This window comes from Hyposmocoma kahamanoa, unplaced genomic scaffold, assembly GCF_003589595.1.
Source record: "Hyposmocoma kahamanoa isolate Upper Pololo Valley unplaced genomic scaffold, ASM358959v1 101, whole genome shotgun sequence".
Classification (NCBI taxonomy): Eukaryota; Metazoa; Arthropoda; class Insecta; order Lepidoptera; family Cosmopterigidae; genus Hyposmocoma; species Hyposmocoma kahamanoa.
The window spans coordinates 3,475,549-3,501,291 of record NW_020653333.1 but is presented as its reverse complement, the minus strand read 5'-3'; the positions used below and the strand labels follow the sequence as shown (position 1 = coordinate 3,501,291).

Genomic DNA, 25,743 nt, shown 5'->3' with positions numbered 1-25,743 from the left:
ATTATTAATAAAAATATTTAATAAAAGTTAAGTGCCATTTGCCTAGTCCTTAAATACATTAGCTCATAAATAATAAATACCTAAATTTAATTTAATTTTATGTTATAAGTAAATAGTTATTACTAATAATTAAATAGAGATATTTATATTTGGTAATTAATAATTTGTAGTACTCGCCTGAATTACGGCGTTCTCGCAGGGTGTCACATGTGTGACTACTGTATTATTAACCGACTTCAAAAAAGGAGGAGGATTTCAAATCGACTGTATGTTTTTTTTGCATGTATGTTACGCGATAACTCCGGTATTTGTGAACCGATTATCATGATTATCTTTTTGTTGGAAAGAGGGTACCTCCATAGTGGTCCCATTTCATTTTGAAGAAAATCATCCACCTCTAAGGGTGGCTGATCACGCGTGAACATTCATTTTTATAAATAGCGCCTAAATTTTAGTTAACTTTTTTTCTTAAATGCGTTTAAAGAATTTACAAACATATCAACATTATAAAGACACTTGTCATAAAAACTACACGATCGCCTGAGAAAGGTATATTTTGCATAATTTGTTCGATAATTTGAAACATAAAAAAATCCTTTTTGAACGTGAGGAGATACGAGATACATTAAACGATATTTTCTCTAAAAGTTTAGCGGAATCAATGTCATTGTCACCTTGTTTAAAAACATACCATCTAGAAAATGACGTCTAGAAATTAGCGGCTGAATGAAAGAAATGCCTGTGTAGTCTTACAATGCCAAACATCTATGATGTGGGGATGGGCCGCAAGTTCAAAAACTGTGAAGACGGTATTATATTTTTAGCACCACTGAATTTGTGAACATGTGCATTGTTTACTGGTTACGAAGAAATCTCGTATGAATTGTGTTAACTGTACTTTGATGAAACTATTCGGGAGAACCGTTCAAATGGAAATGCCATCATTTTAGACGTCAATCGCTAGGATCATTTTCTCCATTTCATTTCGTAGCACTGCTATGTAATAAATACGCCTTTCTGTGATAAGACTAATGAATTATTAGAGATCCCACAAATCAATTTTGGGTTGATTTGGGAACACTTACCCGTTTCTACAATTGAATACATATCTATTACTTCAGCCCATATTCGTCTAGACATTTGGTTATACGGAGTAAAATAGAGGAAACCGGTGTTGTATTAACATTAACAACGAGATTGTGAAATCAGGGGTCCATTTTTAACCGTCTTCAAAGAGAAGGTTTCTTTTACATAATACCAAGTGACGGGACGAAAAAGCCGTGGGTCTGGTGATAAGCGACACGCCTGCCCATAACAGTTACAGTGCCACTCAGAGGTTTAAACCCAAAGATCGGAGGGGCACTCCCACTGCGCCTGTCACCCTGAGACATAAGTTGACAAGTACCATGTGCATGTGATTTCACGACCACCCTTACCCTTCAAAACTGTAACACAGTAATGCTGACAATACTGCTTGGCGGCAGAAATAGGTACCTCAGTAGTAGTCTCATTCAAATTTGAAGAAAATATTCGACCTCTAAGTATAAAACTTGGCACATAAGTAAATGTAATTAATTCCAGTCACTCTAACTAGTTTAAAAAAAAATTGTTTTAAAAAGTGAAAATTTTAATTATTTGTATTATTATTTAATGTCAATTCAGTTATTTCGGAACAAAGAAATCCCTATACATTACATAATAATTACATAAATAAAATTAAGTATCAAAAATATCAATAATAAAAATGAGTAAATTATAACAATAATAATAAATAACAAAATAAAAATCACATAAATTAAGGAAAAAAACCGATCTAATTATTATTCTAATAGAATTTGACAAATGTAAGTTATGACCAGATCGTCAAGAAATAAAATAAACAAAAAAAAAATTAATTAAATTTAACACGCAATATAAAGAAATGAAACTAATCCGCCACATGAAGCTGCATGCAATGGACCTGGATGGGGCAGTCAACTTTGTCCGCTACAACCATTGACTTACAAATAAAGTCAATGGCTACAACAGTTAGAATGCTATATATCAGTAATATTTCCTCAACGCCGTAATGTTTTTGTTGCACTTCTTCCCTGGACGAACTTTTTCACAAAGGCCTCTACAGTTAAAAAAAACTAAAGGGCGACTTGATGTCGCACCTGCAAATTGTACCAAAAATCTCTTAAATTCCGTGAAAACGCATGCCTCCGATAGAGTTAGTGGAGTTTTCCAAGGTTCTCTTTAGTAAGGAGAAGTCGTTAATATTTATATGATTTCTGTACTGCAATATCCGGTTGGGTAACAGCTTATATATCGGTAACACAGGTTAAAAGTCTATACTACCTCAAATAGCTTTGGTTGATTCCGCAAAACAGTGAAAGTATTGAATCAATCGCAACAAAAAAACAAACTTACATCGCAATTTGCGTAAAAGACCAAATTTGGAACGTTTAATAAATAAATATAATGGTCCATAATAATTGTAGTGCCACTCAGAGCTTTAAATCGCAAAGATCTGAGGCGCACTGCCCATCCTATGTGCTTGTAATTTCACCAGCACCCTTACCCTTCAAAACCGGAACGCACTAGTGTGCGCATTACTGCTTTGCGGCAGAAATAGGTAATGTCATCAGTACTTCCCTGTATCATCTCTAACACAAGGAGAACAAAACCTGGACAAAATATATTGCATAACCAAATTAGCGGGTGTAGCATGCAAGGCCGTTAAGTTTTTAATAACGGCCAACCTTGTCCGATTCTGTAGCCAAATTTCTGTTGGCAATGTGAGCACACACTGTTCTGCGCTAATGCCTACAGCTCCGGAACCTATCTGGAAAATAGAAAGGGTGCTTTACGTGCATCTTCTGCTCACCCAAGGCACTAGCCTTTTAAGAACCGATATTTGATAGTAATTGTTTCGGACGGAGAATGGGAATAGACCCCCAGATTCAAATGACACCGGACGTGCATGGAGTACTGCTGCCACCTTGGATTCAATCAACAACCGCGCCGGGAGGCTTATAGGTGACTCAAAATCAGTGAAGGCGAAACTACAGAGCCTTGAACACTGCCGTACAGTTGCCTGCTTATCGATTTTTTTTATTTATTGAGGGACAAACAGTTACACATATATAAAAAAATATATATTTTAAAATTAACTTATAAAAAACCTTTAGTCCCCTAAATATACATTAAATAAAACAAAAAGTAGGTAAACAGACAAACTGATACACAATAAACAACACGAAAGAAAGAAAAGTATTTATGTGGCCTGTGATAACAGCTTCAAGTTATGAATAGATACAGTCACAGACATATAGACATAACATATACAACACAAAAAACTCGTGCACAGGAACAACGAAGCAGAACAAACATATTCAGCAATATGCGTATTTCGTATTCCGAACTCTGCAAGAGTCCACACAGAGGAAACTCGTTGCGCTCAAGACGGGTCGTGTCATTACGTAACGGAATACAAGTCGTAATTGAAATGAAAAATCATTATTAAATTATTAACAATGCATTGAGTGAGAAAGAAATGTTAAATAAAAAGATTTTACAGGATATATCACGGAGAGCGTGCCATGGAATTACACAATTTAACTCCGCCTTCCCCTTTCCATCATCGGGTGACCAGATAAAGATAGAGTAGGCTTGGGTACCACCTCTATGTTGTGGATATTCCAAAGATTCATACGAAGCGTTACGCTTCCACATTTATATGGCGAACGGGTATGGAGTGAAATTCCTTGCGTGCAGACTTGTTCCCTGAACGTTATAACTTGGACATTTTGAAGGCGAGAGTGAATAGGTATTATTTAGGTGTGCATGCTCGATTGTCGACCTCTTCGTCGCTTTCCATCAGGTAAGATGGAAGTCAAATGCGTACTCATATTTCATAAAAAAAAGACACCAGCGCCAACCCACTCACCCAGCTGAATTGTCAAACTGCCGTGATATTTGAAAACAAAGAAACCATGATCTATCCTATATCTATGGATCTGTCAATACTATACTATAGACTAGTTAATGCCGCAGTTAGCTTGGTAAATCGTTTCTCTAATAATTAATAAAAACAACACGTAATATTAATTGCACCAAATAAACACAACAGAAAAATATCTATCGACCTTCGAATTCGAAGGAGGAGTTTTGACCGAAGGGTCTCGTAAACTGGCGATTATGAGGTCGGTAGCAGATATTGCGCCACAAGTTGCCGACCAATAGAATACGTGTAAATCAGTTATCTAGTTTTTATATTATATTACACGTATTTTTTTATAATATCAAGTGCACGCCTATCCATAGCAGTTATAGTGCCATTTAAAACTTTTAATCGCAAAGATCTTAGGGGCACTGCCACTGTGCCCGTCACCCAGAGACATAAGGTGACAAGTCTCATGTACCGGTAACACTAGGATCCTTACCCTTCTAAACCAGAACGCAGTAGTGCTCACATTACTGCTTAGCGGCAGAAATAAGTAAGATGGCAGTACTTCCCTGGACGAACTCTTTGACAAGGCGCTCTACTGGTACTAATGTACGTTATCTATGTACGTCACTCTACCGTTAAACTTAAAAAAAATGAATAATATAAAAAAAAACGAAAATTATGTTTTGGTTAGGGCTATATTTTATTCTCTAATTAATCGTTTAAATAAACATTTTTCGTTGCTTTGTAAAGTCATGGCGGAGCTTTTCTACCTTACCGTGAGATTTGATTCTCCCCTTAAAACGCTCTTTGTCCAGTATTTTTTATATCAGTAAGCCACGAAGGCCCTCATCTGGATCAAGTGCCGTATAATGAGCCATTGCACAATGTAGTGTTTGCCGCGCGGGCCATGTTTACCGAGCTCTCCATTGCCTCGTGGCGCGCTCTACTTACACTCAAAGGTACAAAAGGAACAATCTACTCCTTATGTAGGTTGAGTGGTCTCTTGAAGGCAACAATTTACTTTTACACTATGGAATGTTAATTAATGGTGAAAGGAGATATTTGAAGAAGGTAATCCTGTACGTATAGAAAATACTTAGATATAGTACTAATTTTTCATTTTTCGAGTTGTTACGTTTTCACGATTGATACACAATTTTTTTTTTACAATATCAAGTGATGGGACGAACAAGTCCTGCGCCTGGTGGTAAGCTACACGCCTGTCCCTAACAGTTGCAGTGCCACTGTTAGCTCTTTAAATCGCAAAGATTGAGGCGCACTGCCACTGCGCCTGTCCCGCAGACATAAGTTGACAAAAAATGAATTATAAGACTGCAGTAATAATAAATATGTTTTAGTATATTCTAATTGTCATTATTATACATATAAATTAATTTTATGGAACTTACGTCTCAGGGTGACTGGCGCAGTGGCAGTACCCCTCAGATCATTGCGATGGTACTGCAAATGTTATGGACTGGCGTGTAGATTGCCATCAGGCGCACGACTTGTTCATTCCCACGCATGATATTATAAAAAAAATATGAAAATTCATATTGTTAAAATAAAATATTTTCTAAAACGTATGTAGCGTAGCGTAAATTGGAACGTTCTTTAGAAAATTAAAATAAGGTATTTAATTAATAATTTTTGTAACTATGTTTCAGAATCGAAATAACTGGTTGTTGACTTAACCGTCTCAGTCAGCCGTCATGGGACCTGTAAAGGGCCCGAAATGTTGATCTGGTTGAAAAAACAAAAATATACGCGAAATTGATCCGAAGAGATACTTTCACTTCCTATTATTACTCCTCTATATTCTAATATTCATTAATAGATAGTGGAATTTATTTATGAGTCATATACGATTAATGTAACTGTATTTCTAAACGAAAAATCCTAATAAATAACATCGTCCAAATTTATTTTTTCAGTAAAATAAATTACTTTCAAAAACCAGAAAGTTTCAAGGGTTTCTTGATTTATTGGTGCCATTAAAAGTTTTGGGTTTTGCAAACAAATTGGCGACGATTGGGTTGACCTGATTGGCTGTTAATATGGTTGGAATTTAAAATGATCGTGTTCTATGATTTATTGCGTGTTTAAAAGCAATTGAAGCCTATTTCGATAATAATAACGTGGCAAAAAGCCACACCAATTACCTGGACTCCAAGTTTCCTAATTTTAAATCATCTCAATGGTAGATAGCATTTTGTAAGTTTGATGTTCTGCTAAAAGTTTAGAATAGTGGTTTATCACTAACAGTCGAGCCGCTATTTAGCAGCAGTAGCCATCCTTGTGAAAGGGTCGTTCAGGGAAGTACTGTCACCTTACCTGTTTCTGCCGCCAAGCAGTAATATGAGTATTATTGCGTTCCGGTTTTGAAGGGTAAGGGTGCTGGTGAAATTACACGCACATGGGACTTGTCAACTTATGTCTCAGTTAACAGTCGCAATGGCAGTGCCCCTCAGATCTTTGCGATTATCCCAGATAATTTCCCTGCCCTTTTATTCCTTCTCTTTTAAAGTCGTTTAAAACATATTTTAACCGACTTCAAAAAACTATGTTACGCGATATCTCCGTAAAATAAAAGGGTGGCAAATTAGAGGATAAATTGGTGTCGCGTACTTTTCGGTAACCTATTTCAATAACACTTGGCAAATAGATGTAATTCCACGTAGTATTGAAGTCGGTTTTTTTAGTACTCTGTACTGAGATTATTAATGCATTTACATCAATGACTTACAAATAAATGGACGACGGGTCTAATACAAAAACCACGAAAAAAATGTCCCAAGTCAACCTATTTAAACGTAGTGATATGTAAAGGAATATGAAAAAGCTAAAACGTTGAATTTAAATTGTAATGTCATTGCAGTACTGTCTAATTTTGCTTGCTTCGCTGTCAGTCGAACAAACGAAGACTAAAGCGTGAATGACGCTCTGTATACGATTTTAACGCCCTATAAGTTCGGACACTTTTTAGCGCGGACCCGACGTCCATGTAATTGTAAGTCAATGATTTACATAAATTGAATGATCCTACTACAAGTTTAAAAAACTTATTCTTAAAATGAACAAACCTCTACTTCGACGACTCATAGAATCTTTCTAAAAGTTAGTCCAGATTCACCGATAACTTCTCTATTAACCTAAAGAGTATGATATATTGTCTCGAGAGGTCAGTCGAACCAAACGATAAACTTTAATTAAGCATTGATTGATTAATCATGGACCCTCTGTCAGTTTGACGCGAAATGGCTAAAGTTGGCGTCCCACAGGGGACCCAAATGGGTCATCAATTCTATGACGTATTGATAAAATATTGTCATGACTTGTTTCTGTTATAGTCCATTATTGTCTTTATATAAATTCACATCATTTAAATAGTACGAGGCTTATAGTTGTCTAACTTCTTGAAACCCAGTCTGAATTTCAGAGAAATAACAAATCCTATAATAATAAATATTATGTTCCAGACAACCACAATGCCTGGTCTCAAACTAGGGAATTCCTATGTACTTGGAGCACTTCCCAGAACACCCAAACCAGAACTAATTTAGAAAAGTCAATTTCCAAATTGGTCCTACCGGAAATCGAACCCGGAACCTTCTCATCTAGTGCCCATAGTGAGAAACGTTACGCTACCGAAACCGTCAATATCTCCTATATATATTGAGAAGTAGTTATCCTCCAACTTAGTTCAAAATTTGTTTCGGAAATGTAGGATTTGAAGTTGAACTTTGAGCAGGCTGTTCGTATAACAATTTACTGTAACGCATAATACCTCTAGCTGGTAAAATGTTGTGGTGTCGTCTCGCTTCGGCAATTTAAGCCCTATTACAATCACTTTTTTCGTTATATTCGTGACGTCCGCTGGTTCGTTCCGTGGCTTAGTTGGCACAACCTCCGACACGGTTTGCTAGGAGACATCGGTTCGAATCCGGCCGGATCGAAGGAATTGTTTTCTTAGTGTTCGATGTTGGTATTAATAATTATAACAAATTTTCTTTATTGTCAACAGTTTAACTTCGTGGGTAAACTTCTGGGGCCAAAGGGCAACTCTCTGAAGAGGCTGCAGGAGGACACCATGTGCAAAATGGCTGTACTCGGCAGAGGTTCCATGAAGGATCGCCAAAAGGTTAGACTAATTTTATATAACACATACATTTTTAATTTCATTACGTAAAATACCCAACACAAAAAACAAGGTACGGTAAGGGGTTTTTTGCGGGTTTATTTTTATTAATTATTTTCAAGAATGCCCACAACAACTCCCAAACTCCGTTATACCATGTCGAAGTTATCATTTCTCACTAATGTATATTAATGAGAAATGGTAAGCGTAAAGATGATATTGAACGGAGAGCAAAAGCTGGAAATCAGATATCTTCACGTTTCTATGTGTAACCCATAGCCACATCATTAATAGGCCAATGTTGAGTATGCCAGAAGAACCAAGAAAGTGGGATGGACGTTGTAGAAATTAGAACATTGGGATGTATTTGTGATATGTATTTCGCGCGGCCTGTGATTATACGGGCCGATTCTCCTTTCTCACCACTTTGCTGCTCACACTGGCCGAGACACGAATATGAGGAGAGCATCGGTCGTATCAACGCAAATTCGCCTGTAAGGGTCAATCGAATCAGTACACATTACTGCATTTCGATTTTGAAACAAAGGTATATGGGACTTGTAAATTTTAAGGCTCAGGGTGACGGAATCTTAAAAGACGTGTCTTAGAATTTTATGTGAAAACATCAAGCCTTGAAGATCTCTTCGCTTTTCAAACATTGGCATGCAGAAGTCCTACTTAGTAACACAAAGCCACGAGAAACATTTTTGTACCTACACGCTCCAGTCTGAATATATGAGACGCATAATGAGGTCTTCACACATTACTATGTAGTGCTCGAGTGTATATTATCTTGATGAAAGAATTGTTTGGGTGCATTCTGGTGTTGGGAGACTGATGGCCTGACGCGTAGGCTTTGTATGCTTAGTTTAGGCATCAGACTCCCCCAAAATTACAAAAAAATTTGCGATGGAATTGCATGATTTATTTCCCATCAATTTCTATCATCGCAGGACTAGACGTAGGCTCGGGTTCCACCTCTATGTTGTGGATATTCCAAGGATTGGTACGAAGCATTTTGCTTCGACTAAGGACGCTATAACCTTTTTTTTGGGCCTTTTCAAGGCGAGAGTGAGTAGGCATTAATTAGGTGTGCATGCTACATCGTCGATCTCATCGTCAATTTCCATCAGGTGAGGTGGAGGTCAAATGCTTCATGCTTAGTAAAACCAAACTTTTAAACTGTTTCTAGCTGTAATGTTTTTTGTGGAGAAAAAGGAATTTTTATTACTGTCATTTTATTATTACAGGAGGCAAAAAGTTATTTTTTATCGCATTCCTGATTTACTCTACCTTTAATTTAACTCGATGATAGGCAGGCCTATCTGCTTGCTGATGGTAGCGACGACAAAACAGATTCTTTACGTTTCCTTCTTTATCTCTTTGCAGGAGGAAGAACTGCGTGTCTCAGGAGACCCGAAGTTCGCTCATCTGTCGGATGAACTTCACGTCGAAATCAGTGCGTTCGCGACACCTGCAGAAGCGCATGCGCGGATCGCGTATGCCCTTGCTGAACTGAGGAGGTTCTTAGTTCCTGTAAGTAACAAAGACGTGTACAAATTATAACATGCAAATTTGGATCAAAATCCTCTCCTTGTACAACACTCTCCATATACTAACAATGATTATTATCCAATAACCATAACGATAACCTATATAATCACCGTTTTTGGAATCCATTAACGAAATCACCGATATTATTAATGACAACATAAGACCTGGTCGCAAACTATGAAATTTACTGTACTATTAGTACCAGAGCAACGGAATTCACTCTGGAGCACTACCCAGGACATCCACACCGGAACCAATTCAGAAAAGCTCATTTCCTAAATTGGTTCTACCGGGAATCGAATCCGGGACGACCTCGTTCATCGCCCATAGTGTACGTATGCAATCCGTAATGCCACCAAACACGGTTGTAAATAATATTTAATCTGTTTTTCCCTTATTACGACTCCCTTTGAACTCTATCCACATCGAATCCAAGCTTTCTATTGGTTAAAATAACTTGACCACATTGTTGGGCCGGTATGTGATTCACTGACTTTGGGTACCAGGTAAGTCTTGGTTTTTTTTAAGCTATCTCCTGAAGAATTTGATATTTTTTGAGGCAAGCCACTATTCTACAAAACCATCTTTTTGATGATGATTTGACTTAGCGGCGTTGAGATCTCGACGATTGTGGCCTTTGACTAAGCGGCGGCTGTGACATTTGGCTAAACGGCGTTGAGTTGTCGACGATTGTGACATTTGACTCAGCGGCATTCGGTTATCGAGGATTATGACATTTGACTATGTGGCATTGGGAAGTCAACAATTTGAACCCTTTTCTCCGTTCCGCTTTCATATTATGTTGGCCTTTATGGTCGTGTATATAATAATTGAGCTAAGTGCGCAGCTGTTCTAGCTGTTTACGTGACCAAAGGCATTACCTTGATTGAATCTACAAAATTCGCTGTAGGTATGTGTCTTTTACTCAATTTAGTTTATTACTTCTTCGTGTTCTCTACAACAAATACTAAACTTTATATGCCGCGGCGGAAATAGCAATTGCTGAGCTCTGACTAGCTCGTCAAATGCATACTCGTCTAGAAATTGCTTATTTCCTCTACAATACTGAGCTTATACAGCTTTGAACTAAATCTAGTATTGTATATATTTCATCGTAAACATACTTCATTCGTTTCATTAGACACATAAAATCAACAAAGCAAACATCAAAGATTTGGCGCTTCTGCGAAACAACAAAATATGATTTGTCATAAGTTTAGAACTCTCTTTGACGATCCATCAAAGAGAACAGTATCACGTTCTATAATGGAAAACTTCGGGATTCCTCTTTACGGGGCGAACTCATAAAATAACGTATGGGCCCTCGTAAACGTCGACAATGCATGTCATATAATTTTATAGTGTTTGTGTTGGCATAGATTAAGTGGCGTTAAATAAGTCCTAAATAGATTCAAATATCTATTTTAAGTTACATCGTCGAGTGAAATTAGACATCTACAGTAGGATGCCAAAAATTCTGGTAGCCTTCCCCCATAATACGACTATGCTGTATGCCAGCGCTTGGGTCCTTTATGCGAATAGTTAATATCTTTTAATATAAAGAGAGTCCGCTATGCAGAGTGTGCATAGAGTGAGAGAAAAGCAAACAAACAAGACCTTGTACCCACCACACACCACATTTATACCATATCATTCCATAATATAAAGAATAGACGCTGAGATCCCACGAAGCAAGAGGAATGCAATCGAGTCGTTTGAATGATATATTGATCAGATATCTACGAGTATGCTTGGAGTATACGAGTATACTGTTGTTTAAGCAAGAATATCCATTGCAGGGTGAGAATTCCATACATTTCCAAAGATTCTCACTCACACATAAAATCCTTCAGTCGGTAAACAAATATTCAAGGTTCAATATCCAACACTAGCCTAACATTTTCTGATTTGTAAAAAAAATTGCTAATTCTGCAAGCAAAGTCTACATATTTTTACTTACTTACTACTTACTCTATTACGTATGAGATACATAAGGTTGTCCCTTTTTCATTTCCACTAAATCTGCACGTCAGAATCAAGTTACATGATGTACCTACACCAAATTTTAGACATCTTTTAATATTTTCATTTTTATTCAAATCCACGTCTCATTGTTAATATTATTGATTTAAATTCAAACTCTCGAACCTTAAAAAACGTTTAATGCATTTGAATTCGAAAAATGGTATTTATTTGTAACAAAGGTTGACGATGCCATTGCCATATATTTTAAGTTTGTAAACAAAAGATATACACCCAGGCACATAACTCGAGCCATCTCGCGTTTTCAGAAGTAAATGCCCTAAGCTTAAATAATGTGTGATTGATCAAAAACTGTTATGCAATTTTGTAACTGGTACATTAAACGTCATTTCCATAAGTCCTTGTTGGAAATTTGAATTTATAAACCCGGGAAAAACTTTTTTCCATGTTAATACTGTTTTTATATTCCAGCCCTTTAAGAATACAAATGCAAGGTGCTTCGAATTGTATGTCCGGAAGTATATAACTGATAATATGAGATACTCGTAGATGGCGCTGGAACTGCATCAGCTGGTGGTGATCATTATCTTGTTTGTTAACAACCAGAAACTCTCACATTTTCATTCTTCGCTTATTATGTTACTGAATTTTACATTATTTTTTTGGAGCAAAAATACCTTTTGTTGGCAAAGTGTGAGACATTTATCGAAAACATTAAGTTTACTGTCACATTACATACGTAAATGATTGAAAGTTTTATTTCGAACCATCGAACCGACAAATTTATGAAGCAAACACACAAAACCAGAAAGTAAAAATAGTTTTCCCAACTTCACGTACATCGGTAGGTACCTGTAGACATAATATCACTAAATTGTAAGACTACAGTGTCGCGTCTACACTGATATGATCTTTGGTGTAATATATTCGTGTTTAGCGATCGACGGGAAAGTTCAATTGTGTCAAAACAAAATTGAACCTTATATCACCTGCGTAACGTTTAAATATTTGACAAACTTTAACTTGTCATTGTAAACTCAAGCTTTATAAACTAACAATTCAACTTTATTATTGTGGATAACAGCGTAACTTCCCTACGAACCTAGGACTCTTCAGCGACCACTGAGGGCGGTATGGACTTCCCACTTTGGGAAACTATGCCCTAAACTAAGAGCACCAGAGCACCAGAAATCAGTACAGAGTACTATCCTATCTAAGACAAGCTTTACCCCAAAAACATTAAGGATAAATTAAAACAATACCTCCTTAATCAACTATGATATCCAAGTCCAAGTACATTTCATACTTGGATATCGAATAGCCACCCGTGACAATAATAGTAAAGCACACACTCATAGCCTCGCGCTAGGGAAACCTTGTATTGCGAGTGCCATGGATACACACATAGACAGCCACAAATTACATCCAAACTCATGACATAAATAAATGTAGGCCGTACAATTCCTCCCGGCCCGAGAATCGAACCCGGGACCCCAACGTCCACGAAGGCGTGAGAAACTTATAATTTATTTGATGCATAACTTTCTAATTTTATAAAACTTTGTAACAAAAACTATTCAAAGTGCCAGATCCCGTTCGCAAATATTCCGGCATTGAGTTCCAGATGTGTTCGATACGTGACATTCCCTTTTCAATAAACTTGAAACATTTGGATAACAGTTTGTCTTACTGTTAGGGATAGAGTTGTAACCTATTGGCTGTTTCACTTTTGTTCCATTTATCTTCACGGTCTTATTTTGACTAGAATTATGTTGACAAAAGATGTATTTGATGTATAACCCAAGTAGATTACTTACTTCCGTCGCTGGCTCAGCAACCCGAAGTGAAACTTGGCCTCGGACATCAAAGTACGCCATTTCCTACGGTTTTGTGCCAGTTGCGACCATTCAGGCACTTACAGCAGTTCTTTGGCGACTCCATGCATCCAACAATATCTCGGACTGGACGATGCCCCGTAGCCCGCTCCAAACACCCTCTTTTGGCAGCTCGATCCTCCCCCATTCTTTCGACGTGCCCCAGCTAGCGAAATCTGACGGATTTTACTAGAAAATTCTGTTCGGATTAGACACAAGCTCTTCGATATTTCCATTGAATCTGGCCCTCATGTTCCCAAATTCTCTTTTTATTGGTCCCGAAAACTTTCGAACTATCTTTTGATCTGCCACTAATAATTTATGTCCTTCCTTCAGCGTTAGTGGCCACGTTTTACACCCATACATTAAAATTGGCCTAATTACTGTCTTGTAAACATGTATATTTTTAGTCCTGCTTAGTAATTTGGACACCAATACTTTGTGAAGGGCTGCCAAAAATAGCTATTTGGTACCCGTTGCGAAATCTGGTGTACCAATTGGTACTAAATATCCGACTACGGTGTCTTATATCGCAGTCGTCTTGAGTTCATGATAGCAGCCGAAGTTCTACCACCGCCCTCTGCAGAAATACACCACTCAAACTAAAATAAACCCTTTGTTCTAGGACTACAACGACGACATCCGGCAGGAGCAAATGTTGGAGATGCAAATTCTATCGTCACAGAGCGACCAGAGGAGACTTACACCTCCTGATTCCTCTAGAAGCGGCAGTGAGGAAACCTTGCCGTTACGAGATACGCACAAGCACAGGGTGAGATGTGGTTACTTTAAAGTCTCAGCTAACAAGATACGGCGTATATTATGAATTCAGACTCGAAATTTCTTGTTACCTTTGCCAGCCGTTCTTGGATTTGTAATTCTATACGAGTAGAATCAAACCTTAGTCGGAGTGTTTTACGGGGTAAGATTTAAGCGCTTGCCTGTCACCTTCAGAGTTGGCAATTAGAAGACCCTGCTCTTGCAGGATAATACCAATTACTACGGAGTAAAATATGTTTGAAAGACGACTTGATTAAATATTTATTGTAATGAATATTATGATGATGTACTATCATGAAATTCAATTATTTTTTGTGAAATTACACGATCGCCAAATTGTGTACGGTAACAAAAGGTATCACATTTTTAAATAATGGTTTCTCAAAGAGAGTTGTTCCAAATTATGGGTGAAGCCACCCCATGGAATTCATAAACGAACTTTTTATTAGTATCCTGTATAATGTTTATATTCCTATAGCTGACGAAATTACATTTTTGTACCCATAGACGGAAATGTAGTAATTCTCATAACTTGCAAAAATTAACCGTAAAATAACCGCCTTCAGTTCTATAATTTTTAAATTTTATAACCGTACGTTACGCATGCCTTTCTTCGATTTGTGGACTGTATGTGAATAAATAAGTATGGTTGATTGGAACAAATAAGAAGAGCTAAGCTGGGAGCACAATACCTCATGAAAACTAACCGCGTGGCCGTCCAGCCGGCTTGAGCGATCGCGGCTCCTTGCCTCGCCCAGGGAGCGATTCTTAATGTTACAAGTTCACCAAAACGTACGTTCACTTTTGTTCACTATAGTTTTCAGTTCAGTATAGTTTCACTATAATTTTTAAAAATTAACGCAGGCGGTTCAACAGGGCGGAGGCTAGAGCTTTCCTCTTCGTCCGCTAGGTGTCACCATTTGGGTAACGTTATCTCGCTCTTACATGCGTGTAAGGTATTTGCGGGAAAGGAATGGAACAAGGAAGGAACTATTGAACCAATAAAACCATTTCCAATCTTAGAATAATAACGCATATAATGATAGTTTCATATCAAACGAACTGTCACAAGTGAGGCAAAAATCAAATTCATGCAGGCTAGTTTTAGTAGTAGGTTAATTTTCGGTTTTAGTGAATATTTGTATAAAAATACAAGTTGAAACGCGTTACTTCCTTGTGGAATGTGATGTTAGTATCTATTTTATGTTTGTCTGACGTATTTTTACACTCATTTACCGCATATTTCGTCATTTTTAGCTAAAATTCTGGAGCTGTTCGCGGTGCAAGTTGACCTTGAGCACTGACGGCCCGCCCGCTCGTGTAGGCCCTTTTGGCGCGCTTCAATTTGCCTCACGTAGCGTGTGCGGACTAGGTTTCTATGCGTTATTATTCTAAGTTTCCAATATGATTCAAATATAAATTCAAATATCATTTTCGGCGCAACCACACACTGTTATTTGATTTGAGAATACACATATCGAGTTCCAATATTATTATTCAAGGTAATCCGATTTTGCAATTCAAACTGTCTCAGTGGGTTCTTTTGAGGGTAGTTTTGAAAGCCCATGAAATACACCTTTTGTTATTTGCTTTGTGGAGTATTTGTATCAAGTTTCAAGATAGACCCCAGTATTCCATTTCTCGTATAAGGTAACAACGTCGTAACTTCGAAATCCGTTAGGGTATTGTGATGAAACAAAGAGCAGATTGCAGGTAAAAACATGCTTTTACGATCTCGGTATGTTTCTTTAGTTTTTCAGCTGTTTTGTAGCTTATTCTAGACCAGATATTCCCAAACTTATTTCTAACTATATACTCTACTGCTCTTTCGTAAGGTAGATTCCCAAACATAAGTAAGAAAGACGGGTTGGTTTTTATAAATAAGTAGGTATTTATACACATTTATAATTTACAACATATGTTTTAAATATCATTGATCGAGACAACTTGAAAGAACTAAACGGATCTTTACTATGGCTCTATATAATTCAAGTACGTAGAAACTGTAATAGTAACCTTTAGGGCGCTTTTATTCGACACGAATTCCATCGCGGCCCCCGCGCGGTCGATTAAAGGTGACCGCTTTGCCGCCGCGTAGCGACCGCTTGCGTCTAACTGTCATGGCAAAATACGGTCTATTTGTTTAGCTTTTACGTTATAACTGAAATTAACGTCTCGGACACGCGGGCGAGAAGGCGTGAAACTGGTCTACGCGGCGGCCCACGCGGCGGCCGCGTGGACACCGCTCATCGACCGCGCGATTATATTATTCAGAGGAATTTAAATGTTGTTGCAAAGCAAATAGAATTCAGATTCGTCATTAATGGCACTGAGTGTATAGTTTTCGTTTCAACATAGTTTTAAGACTGGCGCCGGCCGTGTACAGTACAGTAAAAATTTCTGCTATATATAATCTGCTGCTGCTTTTGTATGAACTTCATGTTAAGTGTCGATAAGTGTCGAGCTTAGATATAGGAAAAAAGGTGTCGAGTATTTTTTTCCCGTTCCGGCACGGTGTAACGTGAACCAGTGACTCTCATGATTGTGTTTGTATTATGTAATAACCGTGGATCAATTAATTCTTCTATAATACGATATTATAAGGTAGTCAGTTTTAACATCATTGGTTTTTTCTTTGTAGTATTATTCAAATATTGCATTATTGACTGCCACGCAGAGGTCCCGGGTTCGTTCCCGGGCCGGGAGAAATATTTATATGACCTATGTACGGTTGTCTATGTGTGTGTCCATGGCACCCGCTATACAGGATTTCCCTATTGCGGGGCTACGCCGAGTGTGTGCGTTAAAAAAAATGAGTATGAGATAAAATTAATATCTTAATTAATAATGCAAAGATCGCTTAGAAAAAAATCCTTCAATCCAGCTTGATTCAGGTGCTGATGAAATAGTACTTGTCGACTTATGTCTCCGGATGACGGGTGCAGTGGTAGTGCCCCTCACATCTTTGCAATTTAAAGATCTGAGTGGCACTGTAACTGTTATGGACAAGCGTGTAGTTTATCAGGCGCACGACTCCGTCACTTGATGTTATAAAAAATAACCTAACCTCAGTAGAGTACTAAAAAAAACCTACCTCATAAGTCATTAATCCCCTAGTTTACCACCCTTAGAGGTGGAATATTTTCTTCATATTTAAATAAAACCACTTCTGAGGTACCCTCTTTCCAACAAAAAAAGAATCATCAAAATCGGATCATAAATGGCGGAGTTATCGCGTAACATACATACAAAAAAAACATACAGTGGAATTGAGGACCGCCTCCTTTTTTGAAGTGGGTTAAAAAAAGAAAAGAATAGCCAGCTGTATCCATAAAAATCTGTGCAACAAGCGCCATCTAATTGCCTTGTTCGCTATCACTAAAAATTTTAATAGTTTTAGTATATAAATTGTTGTTTGTCAATGACGACACTAATAACATACAAAAAACAGAAAATGTCCAAAAAATAAAGTTGGCGTAGTCGACGCATCCGAAAAACAGAGTCCTATGTGATTATATAGAGAAAGCACATTACGTGAATAATTTCGTTGTTCAAACCAAGGCCTATATAAAGTTGTTTTGAGAATTTATATATCTTATTTCGCATCGGATATATAAAATATAACAACGGTCGATCTGACATCCACTCGCTAAGAAGAACGAACGAAATGTACTATGTCCTGAGAACAAGTAGTCTTGCACAGAGATCTTTGTTCTACGGATGCGGATTGGAGGTACTGAAATAAGCGTGTCAATAGATGGCACTGTGTGTTACAAACTAATTTATAAATTAACGCTTCCTAATATGGGTAGATGGCGCTAATCCTAAACAAAATAAAAAAATTCGGCACTATGCATAAAAATCTATGCATTAAGCGCAATCTAGTTGATTCGTTTGTTATTACTAGGAATTTGGGTAGCTTTGATAAATTGGAGCTTGTCATTGTAAAAAAAATTAGTTACCAAAATAGCTATTTGGTATCAATATGTACTAAATACCCGCCTACGCTATCTTGTATCTCGATTAACAGCCCTCTTCAGTTAATGATCCATGATTATATACATATGTATTCGTTGATATAAACAGTATATGTCAAAAATATTATATGCTATAAAAATTGCCGGAAATCTGCGAGACGTAACAGAAATTACTTACAATTCACCCTGACAATGGTTGGAAATTCTTTTTCAATAACAAATCAGCCGGCATCCCTCCTCAATAGGATACGAATTGCGAACCATTTGTACAATTTAATGGAATATATTGGTCTTTGTCGTCTTGAGTACGTATTATGCAACTGTAGCGCGAGTGTCGTGACATTTTGCTAGCACTATAACATTTATCAAGTGACGGGACGAGCAAGTCGTGCGCCTGATGGTAAGCTACACGCCTGTCCATAACAGTTGCAGTGCCACTCATCTCTTTAAATCTTATCAACTTATGTCACCCTGAGACATAAATTTACAAGTCCCATGTGCCTTTAATTTCACCAGCACCCTTACCCTTCAAAACCGGAACACAGTAATGCTAACATTACTGCTTGGCGGCAGAAATAGAAAAGGTAGCACTATTTCCCTGGACGAACTCTTTCACAAGGATCTCTACTGTTATGAATTAAAAAACTATTGTATGTATATAAGTTATTATAGCCAATAAATGCATTGTAATTCTGATTCCAACTCTCATACTCGATTTTTCATTGAAGAAAACCGTACAGCTACCCAGCTCCTAAAGTACTTTTAACCCAGCCTTTTTTAAGGACATCCCCAATCTGATTGAGATATGTACGCCGATGTCTACCTCTACATACACATTCGCTCTATATTTTTGTACCTTTAGTCTATCAACATTCATTCTTTCTACATGATCAAACCATCGAAGCCTCCTCCTCTCTTCCCTGGTCACTATATCATCTTATATACCACAACGCTCTCTTACTAAACAGTTCGGCATTCTATCTTTCAGACCTCCGCTCATTTTGCGCAAGCTTGAGAGCTTTCTACAATATTCGTTTTGCTTTCATGCTTTTTCTTTCTTTTTATTAACAACATAATAAGTCGTTACCCTGTTTCAGCATTCGTTAATTTAACTTAATTTACTCTACTGTAACTAGTATTCTTTTTTACACAGCAAATAGAAGTTCTACAATAAATAATGGCTAAATTAAACCTAGAACTTTTTCCTGAACTATAAGCGCTTGAAACTTGCAAGTTCAGAGCTTCAAGTTAATTGCATAAGTTTGCCGCTTTCAGTGGCTTGGTAGATAAATTTATGAACTGCTATCACTTATCATCAAAGTCGCTATAATGAGCCCTGGACTACTAAAAGCGATAGACAGGAGCTAAGTTTGATAAGACTAAATTGCGTGCGACTAAGCCGTGTGTGACTAAGTTGCGTGTGACTAAGTTGCCTGCGACTAAGGCTGCTACTAAACGAATTGCTTTATCACTTTCCATCAGGTGAGATGTAGGTCAAACGCGCACTGTTTTTTTAATAATAATAATAGAAAACCATTGGGCATTTAGCGCTTGTCTTATTATAATTTACAGGTTATTAGGAAGTTATAATTATTAACACAAAGATCGAATACAAAGAATTCTTTTGACCCGATAGGACTCGAATCTGCGGTTACGGGATTCTCTTCTATCGTTCTTCCAACTGAGCTACAGGTAGAGTTAACAGGTCGATGAAATTTTTCTATCTGTTACGTAATTTTTTTTAAATGATGTTATTTGTAAAATACGAACAACCTCGCAGGATTTTAATAGTTCTATCAGTTTTTACTATCATATATAATAACTGTGTGTAGGACGAAGGTGGGAGTCGTTACGGAGGACGCTTGCACGTTTGAACTTATTCTTCCAAATGCAGATCTAAAAAGTGTCAGATAGTAAAACAAAAAATTAAATATTTATTTATGGTTAATTTATTACGTTTCTTAAAAAAGTCATGGAGCAAAAAAGTTCTTGTTTATGATGTTAGTAATATAGACCTGCGAGTTTGTTAGCATTTTAATAAAACTTAAGTTTAGCAAATAGCTTTTCGTCAAATATTCTACCTCATATTAAGACTGTACTGTTTTCACATTTCCCTTTTCCACAGAAATTGGTAAATAAGTATTTCATATTGAACGGCCGTCAACGGCTCTGATTGATCGCGCTCACGCCCAATTTCCGGTCAAAGTAAATGTACTTATATTCAATTCTTAGGATGTTTACTTATGCGATTGATTGATAAGAGAAAATAAGGAGGCGTAGAGGCCATAGCCTTTATCGTCATAGGTATTTAATCCCAGAATATGAAAGAAAATTTTAATTCAATTCACAAATCATTTATTTGATGAAACACATGAACAACAGTGGACAGTAATTCGCTATGCCCGATCAAAAATTACACATACAAACTTATTTAATGCGTATTGTGTATTTAAGCACAGAGCTGTATTTTTTTAAGTTACTAAATGACAGGACGAACAATTCGTGCGCCAGGTGATAAGCGACTCGCCTATCCAAAACAGTTGCACTGCCACTCAGACATTTACATCGCAAAGATCTCAAGGGCACTGCCACTGCGCCCGTCACCCCGGGCATAAGTTGACTATATACCGGGATACTATGATGGCCGTTTTGACAGATTGCAATAGTGAGGTCAAATCTCAAGTCATTTTCGAAAAAAATATAATCAAATGGGAGTCGCACCTTTAGGAGGCCAAATGTGACACTTGTCATCGTGACGCGAATAGGGGTGTGGACTAATCATATCGGTAATCACATTATACCTATTACCTATATTATTATTATTAATCGATTCAAAATTTTAAGAGTGTGTAATTGTTTAGATTATTTTTCGGTTCATTGTTATTCAGGGGGACTAAAAGGTCAAATCGTGCGATTCTGTTAAAAGTAATTCATTTACAGAATTCCTTGCAATTCTTCTTATTTTCGTAAAATTGTCCCACATTCCGATGAAGTGTATCTTTGAATTTTGATTTTATAATATTCATGAATAGTATATTACGAGAATTTAGTGTAAATAAGTATTTTCATCGATACAGAAGAACTACATAAAAAGATGAAATTACCAAGAAACCAAAGATTTCATAAATTTTAAATTATTCGGCTGGCAATAAGTTAGGAGTTGTCAATGTTAACATCAACCAATCTCAAATAATGTTCATAATTTTGTCTAATATTTTTTAATGTTTTTTCCGAGAAATCAAAGTAAATCCGTGAAATTCGGCGATTAATTGCTTACAACACTATTATTTAAAAAAATAGCTTGAGGACGTAACTGTTTTCAGGGTGTTTCGGAGTAACTCAAAATTGCATTTTATTTTGGAAAATTGCAAAAACAGTACTTCACATAAGTTTTGTCATATTATTTAATGTTCCAATAAAATTTATGTATTTTTTTCAACTCAACTATGCGAATAATTGTTTGTTTATTGTTTCGTTGATCGCATTCAAAGTTACATACTATCGCCTTCTTTTGCTGTCAAATTTGGCCTCTTATTGATTACGACTATAGTATTGCAAGGGGTAGCTGATTAAAAAGTTTTGACAAAACGAATATAAAAATTTTAGTTAGTTAACTGGTCGATTTCAAGTGAAACAGTTGACGACACCCATTGACGACACCCGCAAGTATTTCGAATTCGCGCTGGCCAATCGGAGCGCAGTTGTCACAGTAATGATATGGCAGAATAGTTTTCAAACAAATTAAATGACATTTCGTCTCTATTTCTGGTTAAATACTCGATGGTGACGATCGTATTAGATTCCATTTTTAAAAATTTCGAAAAACAAATGCCGACTTGTAAGGCAAAATTATACATCCACAAATTTTATTGCACGTCACTATTGACAACGATGTGCATTAATTAGCTCCTTCAACGTAGTTACGAATTAATACGAAACTTGATGAGCGGACAAATGTCAAAACGGCCATCATAGTGTGCCGGTACTTTAGTCCCATGTGCTGTGTGTAAATGTATGTGAGATGTATGTAAGTACATGAGTGTGTGAGTGCATGATTGTCTCCTATGTATAATATTAATAATAATATACTGCAGGCCTAACGTAAGACCGATTCGTATCCGAGAAAATAGGAAACCACTTGCACACTTACAGATAAAAAATCCCCGCGAAATTTCGGACCGTAATTTCTCGGGTTCGGAACTAATACGAAAAGGACGAAGCGAGCAAGTGCTTTTTAAACTAAGTTAGTAACTTAACATGATACTTAATAGTCTATACAACCACAAATGGCTTTTGGTTGATTCCGCATAACTGTGAAGGTGTTGAATCAATCACATTGGAAAAAATATATAGTAAAATTGAGGATATATACTGGTTACTATATGGTGTGAAAACACGACTCCTAAAAACGTTCACGATACAGAAAAAAACACACTTAAATTTATATTGAATTGATATTCAATTATTTTTTTGTGAAATTACTCCACTAGTTTATATAATCATTAATACAAAGATCGAACACCCGCTCACGCGATGCGCTCCTCCTGCGGCAAAATGGCGGCTATTTGGTTTCGCAAATTAGAAAAGCATTCAGTTTAAATACAAGTTTTTATAAATAAAAATTATTATTCTTGCATTGCTAAATAAATACCCTCCGTACTACCAACAAAAACATCTCAAATAAAATGCAGTAATACACCGAAAATCCTACAATTAAAACTCACTAATTCAGTTTTTGGTGTACTTTGATAAATATGATGATATTCCGTGTAATACACCGCAAATTCTGCACTTAAAAAGCACTAATGAAATTTTTGGTGTACTTTGATAAATATGATAATATTCCGTTTGAGTGGTTCTAACGTTTACCATGAAATTACTCCTTAAAGTGTAGTTTATAAACATTTATATTCAGAGTAAACTTAAAAAACACTCTTACGGTATGTTTTCAATAAATAAAGACCGAAATCACCAGCCCAAACAATAACACACACGATTGTCGTGACGTACTTTTGAAGTTGTTTATTTTTTTTAAATGACAAACCCAGGCATTAAAAACTTTATGGTTTGCTAGAGTAGTTACCGAAATAGCACTTAATATTAGTTCTTTTACCTGTTATAACTTCGATATCCGATAAATCGGTATAAAATAATCACCGGCACCTCTAGGTGTGGTATGCGTCTACGGCTGCATGTATCGCGTGAGCGGTTAGAGAAAATTCCTTAGATTCGGCCGGGATTCGAACCGACGTCTTCTAGCAAACCGTGTCAGACGCTATACCAACTAAGCTTAGTTTAATTTCTGTTTACCAAAAAAAAAAGAATTGCAATTATTAAAAAAATAATGTCATTTCTGTGTAACATTCGCGAAAACCCGAGAACTCGATAGAAAGAAAGAAAGAAACTCGATTAATGTCAAGATACTTTGTATGGTGCCAGCTGCATGAACAAAAAGATCATTGTCACCGCATAAGCAGTAGCGCTTGTTAAACTTCCACAACGTACTGAGAGCTTTTGCGTGTAAATGAGCCACAAATTGCTCGAGGGTAGTGATGTGCAGTAAACTGTATAAGACATTTGTGTTATTGAGATATTTTTTGTGAAATAGCTTCCACTAGTTTTTATTATTATTATTATTAAAAACCTACTACCTCAAATGACTATACGGTGTGAAAATACGATTTCTAAAAATTTTCACTATAAAAAAGCACAAACTTACCTCGAAATTTTATTAACAAATACATTACCTATATTCATTAGGTACATTACATATACTAATCATTTTTTAATAATAATAATAATAACGTATACACTCAACATAGCCCCGCACTAGAAAAACCCTGTGTCGCGGGCGCCATGGACACACACATAGACAACCACAAATTACACCCAAACTCACGAGAAAAATAAATGTCGACCATACAAATATTTCTCCCGGGATACGAATCTGTGACCTCTGCGTGGCAGTCCGGCATGGTAACCGTTCGGCCACAGAGGCAGTCATATCATATTTTTTTATATCAATTGAACTACATAGAACACGTATAGTATATACTTTTGATGCCTAGACCTGGTGGTCTATGGTGGTGTCTGATGGGGAGGGTAGCTTGGGTCCAGGCATTGTGGGTGAGATGGACGTTGAGAATGGATTGAAGAAGAGCTTCTTGGTTAAAATCTATTAACATCAGCTGATTATGGAATTTCCAAGCCGGACAGAGGCGAAGTACGTATGTAAATTCAGGAACGAAAATGCAATATTTTAAAGTACAGATGGCGTAGTGGGTGTCTTGGCTCAGGAGCCTATCTGTACACGAGTTGAACTTTGAGATTGAATTTTGGAAAAAGGCTGAAATTGAATCATCGAATATAGGTGCACCTAGGAGGGTAAGCTTGGATTTGTCGGTGAGACGAATGTTAGGGGCAAGGTATTAAAATTTGGAATGATTGTATAACTGTTGGGATAAAATTGAGGGATGTAAAGTTCGCATTTATCAAAATTTTATTGGAGGCCAATGGTGTTAAAACTGTTGATGATTTGGTTGAGGTTCGAAAGTACGATATTTGCAGGGCCTCCTAGGGTTCCATCATCTAGGTACCAGACGTTAAGATTTGAATGCAGATTTTGGATGATGGGATGGATGGCGAGACTGAAGATGGCAGACCCTAGAGGATCGCCTTGCTTACAGCCCACGGCAGATAATAGTTCATTGGCCCTGTAAACTAGTTTAGAGGGCTCATTATAGCATTGGAGGAGGCAATTGTAAATCTCTGGCACGTGTAGCTTTACCTCGTTCAGCAAAGGATCCCTATTGACCGAATTAAAAACGTTTTTGACGTCGATCTTGAGCAGCACCTTATCCCCCGAGTTTTTGTGAAGCAAAGTACGGAGAGCGTGAACAGCAGCTTCGCAACCGCCTTTAAAGCCGAAATCGAGCTGAACGGGTATAAATCTGATACTGAGGTTGCGAGAGATTTTCCGAACGCATAATTTTGACGCGAGGCATCTCCATGTGCTGCCTACGGCAATCGGCCTGGCGCCGCCATCCTTTTTAGTTAGGGCTATTAAATGTGCACCGTAAAGGATGGGGACTATCTCCGCGTGCACATTGCCCAGCAGCATCAGATTTATCACCTCAGCGATGTTTTCCCTCAGCCTTTTGGTGACTTCACCGAGCGATGGCGAAGTGAGGTCTTTCAGGTGTTGAGGTGATAACCCGTCGAGACCTGCAGCGGAACCGGGCGTAAAGGACGAAATGTCCTTTTCGTTGACTTGAAGGCAAGAATTTGGAGGGCAGGGTGGATCCAAAAAATAGGGTGCTGCAGGAGCTGGAGGGTGCTTGCTGTCAAGGGCGGTTACAGTGTCAGGGTTGTCGGGTGAGGTGACGTCGTGGCAGAAGAGAAGCCGTGCTGCACCTTTGAGATCTCCGTCGCTAATTAAAACACACACACACACACACACGCACGCACGCACGCACGCACGCACGCACGCACGCACGCACGCAC

At 37.4% G+C, this 25,743-nt stretch overlaps 1 protein-coding gene across 1 annotated transcript in view; it reads left to right on the top strand.

Moving 5' to 3' along the window:
• LOC113230428 overlaps nucleotides 1-25,743 on the top strand; it is a 186,053-nt gene that overhangs the window by 141,070 nt on the left and 19,240 nt on the right. Inside the window, exons 2-4 of the mRNA XM_026464362.1 lie at nucleotides 7,959-8,075; nucleotides 9,462-9,608; nucleotides 14,109-14,255. Of these exons, the coding sequence (XP_026320147.1) occupies nucleotides 7,959-8,075; nucleotides 9,462-9,608; nucleotides 14,109-14,255 (411 nt within the window). The remainder of the gene's footprint in view (nucleotides 1-7,958; nucleotides 8,076-9,461; nucleotides 9,609-14,108; nucleotides 14,256-25,743) is intronic.